The sequence below is a fragment of the Octodon degus genome, unplaced genomic scaffold, assembly GCF_000260255.1.
Source record: "Octodon degus isolate 3935 unplaced genomic scaffold, OctDeg1.0 scaffold00007, whole genome shotgun sequence".
NCBI classification, from domain to species: Eukaryota; Metazoa; Chordata; class Mammalia; order Rodentia; family Octodontidae; genus Octodon; species Octodon degus.
The window spans coordinates 25,355,280-25,362,111 of NW_004524583.1; the positions used below are offsets into that span (position 1 = coordinate 25,355,280).

General features: G+C 34.8%; 1 protein-coding gene across 1 annotated transcript in view; it reads right to left on the minus strand.

Moving 5' to 3' along the window:
* Exoc5 (exocyst complex component 5) overlaps positions 1-6,832 on the minus strand; it is a 78,838-nt gene that overhangs the window by 33,104 nt on the left and 38,902 nt on the right. Inside the window, exon 11 of the mRNA XM_023701661.1 lies at positions 5,408-5,555. Within this exon, the coding sequence (XP_023557429.1) occupies positions 5,408-5,555 (148 nt within the window). The remainder of the gene's footprint in view (positions 1-5,407; positions 5,556-6,832) is intronic.

Consider the following 6,832-nt stretch of genomic DNA (forward strand, 5'->3'; position numbering starts at 1 on the left):
GGTGTTTGTAAATAGGATCACAAGTCCGCATCTTGTACAGCAATTAACCACTAAGAAGAATATATGCAGTGTATTATTTGTTGAAACTGTACTTCCTATTTGATTTGAAACTGTCTCATTGCTGTTTATCAATAAAACTTTGAAAAAAAATAAGCTATAAAAAAAAGAAAACTCTCAAATTATAAAACTAGTAAAAGAAAACTTAAGAGGCAATCTTTGTAATCTTTAGACAAAATTTACATATGACATTAAAAACACCATCCATAATAGAAAAGTGTTAAACTGAATTTCATCAAAATTAAGATCTTCTATCCTCTGAAAGACTGTTATGAAATTAAATAGACAAGCTATAGATATATATCTGATAAACAAGCTGCAATCAGAATACACTACCCTCAAAATATAAAAATGATTTAAAAATGCATAAAAACACAAATACTTTTCCAAAGAATATATACTGATGGCATACGTGCATACAAGGTGCGTGAAGCCAATCATTTCATTACGAAAATGCAAACCAAAGCCGTAAGATAACTACACACCATTAGTTTGAAAGTTTCTTAAAAATACTCTATGGCTCTCTCACACCACTACTAAGTATTTCTGAGATTTATTCACATTAGCACATGTAATTCTACTTGGTTTATTTAAATTAACAGTGCATGCACAATGCCAGTTTTTCTATTTCTTTTTCATTGTATTGGCTTCTGATTTGTTGAAATGACAAAACACAACTATAACATTAGACTATATACACATACAAGCTTTTCTAAGAAGCTGCCAAATTAGTCTTCAAAGTAACTATAAAAATTTTTACTTCTATTAGCAGTACATGAGAATTCCTATTGCCTTACTTTGTTATCAATACTTGGTATGCATTATCAGACTTAATTTATGCTAACTTAACTAAAATAAGATGGCACTTCTAGAAATTGAACATCATATTGTAAATTGCTTATATGCATTCTGTTTTCTATTCATATATACATATATATGTAATTTACATTGATTTACTCATGCTCAATATAAGTAGATTTTACACATCAATAAAAAATCAAGACTACATTCCTTTAATTCTATATTTAGGAGCTATGTCTCTCAGTTTCTTTATGTGAAAAACAGGAATAATAATGCTATAGGATTATGATGATTAAAAGTTAACAAATACACCTTAAGTTGTTTCAATCAATTCCTGGGACATTGTGTAAAATCCACAGAGCCCCAGCTCCCTTCCTGAGGCCAGAGTGTATGAATAGAGCCTCTATACTTGCCATAGGGCCAGACAGAAACCTACAAGTTTTACAAGACAGACTTGTGCTCAGCTCTACAACACTGCCAAGTGCAACTTGGGTGCTGGGTGAGCCCACAGGAACACACTGGTTCCAATGGCCATGAACCTCAGGTGAAACCCAGCTTAGCATCCGCTCTGGCAACCAAAAGACTCTTTGCACCTTTTGTCTGCCAATCCCAAGCAAGGAACAATGAAGAAAGACTTCATCTGCTACGTGGTAGGACAGGAAAATAAGCATGAGATTTTGCTTTGGAACTCTGCAATTGGCCTGCCATGGTGAAATTCAACACCAGTAAGAACCCAACAGCCTCTTTTTCCAGGCTCTAATTCACCCCCATTACCAAACCGAAACTGTAGCCAAAGTAGAGAGACAATGACATTTTGACCTCTCACAGTCAGCCAGCTATGGCAGTCTTATGCCACAAAAAGGTTACAACAGATGGCAAGAAACCTCACTGCACGTCTGTATCCTGCCCCTGTGCTGTGCTGATCTCAGGAGGACCTGGGAACAAAGCAGTTGGGATGGCTACATGACTGCTTGCCTACCCCATTTATCCCCAATCCCAGGCAGTACAACATGGAGAGTTACAGCCACTTCAAGGAAGAAAGAGGAAGTGAACATAAGTATCTGGATTCACAGGGCACACCACACTTGGGGAGGAGGCTCAGTGCTGGGACAGAATCCTGTAGTGCATAAACACAGGCCAGTAACTGTGGACAAGGCATCTGGGCCCATCCCGGCGCAGGTGGAGACCTAAAGAAATAGCAGGAGCAGACTACCTCTTTCAGGCACTCCCCAGACTCATCTTAAATACACCAATCACTGATTTGTGACAAACTTGAGTTTGAGGCGCCCTCTACTGCTGAAATAGTGGCAATGACCACAATTTCAGTGAAATTAAAGAGCCTAGATGTGTATTCTGAAAGGATGGGCACAATCAAAGCAAACCAGATTATACATTAGAATACAATAGCTAATCCTTCATTGCACTAGACATTGTTACATCCCAATAATCATTACGACTTTCAGGGTATCATGACTTTATCTCATGAACAAAATAAGACATTCCTAACCATGAGAAAACAACTGCTGCATGGGATCTCTCAGACAGAAAACTCAAAATATTTTAAGGAAATTCACGGAACTTCAAGAAAATATAAGAGAAACAATTTAAGTGAAGCTTAAAGGCTAAAATGATTTTTAAAAATCAGTCAGAAACCCTAGAGCTGAAAATACAATGACAGAATGAACAGTATGATGTAAGGCGGTGCATGTGGCAAACCTTTTAGAGACCAAGTGCCCAAACTGCAACCTAAAGCCTATTTATTTATTGCAAAGTACCAACAATACAATTACACATGAACGTTCAGCTGCTGTGTTGATGCTGGGGGTGATGCCAGGGCGAAGTGGTTCATATGCCACAGACAGGATTCAGCCTGCCCACTGCAGAGCACATGCCATAAGTTCACCACTACTGACACAAGGCACCCACAGCAAAAATCAAACCAACTGAAGAAACAATCAGTGAGCTTGAAGACAGGTTATTGGAAAATACATAGAGAAAAAGAAACCATAGCACTACATTAAAGACTTAGACTGGGGTTCAAGAGGCATTTGAGAATACCAAAAGTAAAAAGCTTAAAGAGATAACAACAGAAAAATAGTCTAAATAGATGGGAATGGATGTTAATACCCATTTTCGGTAACAAACACATCATCCAGTCAGGGAATCAATAATGAAATAGCAAAGCTAAACTACATCCTCAGTCAATGAGCCTAATAGTCACCTATAGAACACTCTATTATTCTACACTACTGATCATGCTAGGCCACAAAAAAAGTCTCAACAAATCTTAAAGAACTTAACAGTGTTCTCTTTTCTGATCACAAGTGACAAAATGAGAAATTATTAACAACAACAAAACTTTTTGGAAACTGTACAAATACATGAAAAACAACTGATACCTAGATAACCAATGAGTTAATAAGGAAGTTAACAAGAAAATTAAAAATTTCCTGAGATAAATGACAACAGAATATGGTAATACCTATAGAATACAGCAAAAATAGCACTAGCAGCAAAAGTTGTAACAACCAGAGCTACATAATAAAAGTAAATATTCTAGAAGGCTAAGGGAGGAGGATCACAAGTTTGGGGTCCAGCATGGGCAATTTAGTAACTCTGTCTCAAAATTAAAAAAAAAAAAAAAAAAACTACAAAGGGCTAAGAATGAAGCTCACCATGAAGGCCTTGGGTTCAATTCCTAGTACCACCATCACTTAAAAAAGAAGAGAAAGAGTTCTGAGGAGGAGGAAGGGGAGAAAGAAAGAAAGAAAGAGAGAGAGAAAGAAAGAGAGAAAAAGACAGAGTGAGAGGAGTTCAACTTATTCTTGTATTTCAAGGAACAAGAAAAACACCAAACATCAAATCAGTAAAAAAATAAGTAACAGAGAATTATGCAAAATACAAATTAAAAATCAATACAAGGATCAACAACGAGAATTCTTTCCCAAAAAGATGAACAAAGCTAGACTAAGAAAAAGATTCTCTTTATATAAATGAGATGAAAAAGAACACAACCCACACTGTAAAAATACAAAGGGTCATTAGAGAACAACTATATATTAACAAATACTCATACTCTAGGAGGAAGAATAAATTCTTGGAAGTAACATTTTACCAAGGTTGAATCATGAAGAAATAAGAAAAAAAAAGAAAAAGGAAAAGGAAAAGAAATGAAAACAAATTAATAAGGAAGAATGAAATGAAATCAATAAAATGTCTTCTACCAAAGAAAATTCCAGGGACAGCTTGACTAAATTCTATAAAATATTTAAAGAACAAACATCAATTCTCAAGTTATTCCAAAAAACTTAAAGAAGAAATTCTTCCAGACGTATTATCTATGATAACAAAGCCAGACAAGGATACAACAAAAAAGAAAACTGTATGCCAATATCTGATATAGATACAAAAATCCTCAAAATATAGCAAACTAAATCATACAGCACATCCAAAAGATTATTCATCATAACCAAGGAGAATTCATCTTAGAGATGCACAGATTAATAAATATATGTGACATACCACATAAACAGGATGAAGAACAAAAATCATATGGTCATCTTAATAGATACAAAAAGGCATTTGATAAAATTCAGCATTCTTCAAGATAAAAACTGTGAACCAATTAGTTATAGACAGAATGTACTTTGACATAAAAGCCTTATATAACAAGCTCATAGCTTATATCTCATTGAATGGGAAAAAGCTGAAAACTTTCTGAGATCTAAAAAAAGGCAAGGATTCCCATTTTCATTTTTATACAACACTGTACTATAAATGCTTGCCACAGCAATCAGATAAGAGAAACAAAGACACCAGGTCCAAGCTAGAAGATATAATGCTAAGCAAAACAAGCCAAGCACAAAAAGCACGATCTCACCCATATTTTAAATATAAGAAAAAGATCTCACAGAATTTGGCTGAGCAGTGCGGGGGTGGGTAAGGGAGCCATGGGAAAAGTCTGTCAACAGGTACCATGTAATAAGTAAAGATAAATAATTGTAGGTGCTTTATTGCAATTTGCAGGGTGGCTATAGATAATAACGTATATAAAATATACATATATACATATATGTATATTTTGTTGTTTGCTTCTTTGGTTTCATTTTTTTTTTTGTTTTTGAGACAGAGATTCATTGTGTACTTCAGGCCACCTTGAACTCACTATGTAGCCCAGGAAGTCCTCAAACTTGCAGTAATCCTCTTGCCTCAGCCTCGCGAGTGCTGAAATTATAGGTATGCACTATTATGCCAAGCCAGAATACTGTATATTTCAAAAAGTCTGGAAGAATAGATTTTGAATATTTTCACAGAGAAATAAAAAATATCTGGGGAGACACCTATGCTTCTCATGATTTGAACATTTATTCATCATATACATATGTATATTAAGACATCACCTTATATCTCATAAATATGTGTAATTTTTGTACAACTAAAAAAATTAAAAATTTCAAAATGTTTCTAACTAGAAAATATGTATTTTTGTATAGACAAGGAAAAACTTAAGATACACAAATATATAAATTAAATTTACAATCACTCTTACCCTATGACATCTTTCAAAGGCTTGTTTGGTTTCTTGTAAAAGATTAACCACCACTTCTTGGGATAGGAAAGTTTCCCCATGAGTATCAATACTTGGCCCCAGTGGTAAGTTGGTACGCTGTCTAATTCTCTCTTTCAAATCTTGAATACTAATGTATCATATAAACAAACAAACAAACAAAAATTTTTACATAAGATTTCAAGTATTCTCAGATTTATTATATACTATCAACAACAAAAAAGGACTGGTAACCAAGAGATCTAAGTTCTTATAGTAGTTTTTTTTGTTTTTATGTATTTGGTACAGGGTCTCACTATACAGCTCAGATTCATAGTGATCCTCCCATTTTTAGCCTCCCAGCATAGGATTACAGGCATGTGCCACCACATTCAGTCTCTGTGGCCACCTCCATGCACCCCAGGAGTGAGTCCAGGACGGCATGTGGTGCCAGGGATCAAACCCTGGTCCCTGTGCTTGCCTAAGCAGGCACTTAGTCTGCTGAGCTATCTTGCTGGCCCTAGTAATTAGTTTTGTGAAGATTACTTTTGCATAAAAAGCAGAGATGGAGTTATAATGTTGAAAAACTCTTTCAGCTTTACAATTCTAACTCAACCAAAATTCATTTGTATTTTTCAGGAAAGTAAGGCATTCCAAGTTAACATTATAAATAATGAGCTTTTAAAACAAAAATGTCAAAATTTCAATGGCTTTTTAAATAGAAACTTAAACACAGTGCACATTTTTTCACTCTGTTAGGCAAGACCCAGTAACACAATTTAGTTTGTCTTTGTAATGGAGGGTCATCCAGAATATTTATTACATGGTGTATCTTTAAGTTAAATTTTTTATGCTTTTAGAATATGTAGTCCTTTTTTAAAAAAAGTTTTATGATTGTTCTTTAGTTTTTCCCATCTCCTTTCATCCTACTTCTCTCTCTCTCTGATCATATTTAATACTATAACTAGGAAACAAGAAAGTGATATGTAGTGTGGACTCTGGACATTTTTGATTGTATGGCACCACAAAAATAATTCTGTCTCCACCTGTAACAGTGTGGCGAACCTATGGCACATGAGTCACATTAGGTTATTTGTATCACCGAAAATTCTAAGATTCACCATCACTGATAGAATCACCTAGGTCCAAGGAGCTATGATCTAAATAACTTATGACAAACTTAATGTAATGTTTTCATGATCAATTAATAAAAAAAATCAATTTACAATAATAAAAATGTGGTTCTTAATAACCCAGAATAACTTAACTCTCCCTAGGAAAAAAAAATCCTATACACTATAACTCTTTAACATTACTGATTGTATGCTTTATAATCAAATTTCTGCTTTAGGGGCTGGGGATATAGCTCAGCAGCAGTGCCTGCCTGACAAGTGCAAGGTCTGAGTTTGATTGCAGGTATCCCCCCCC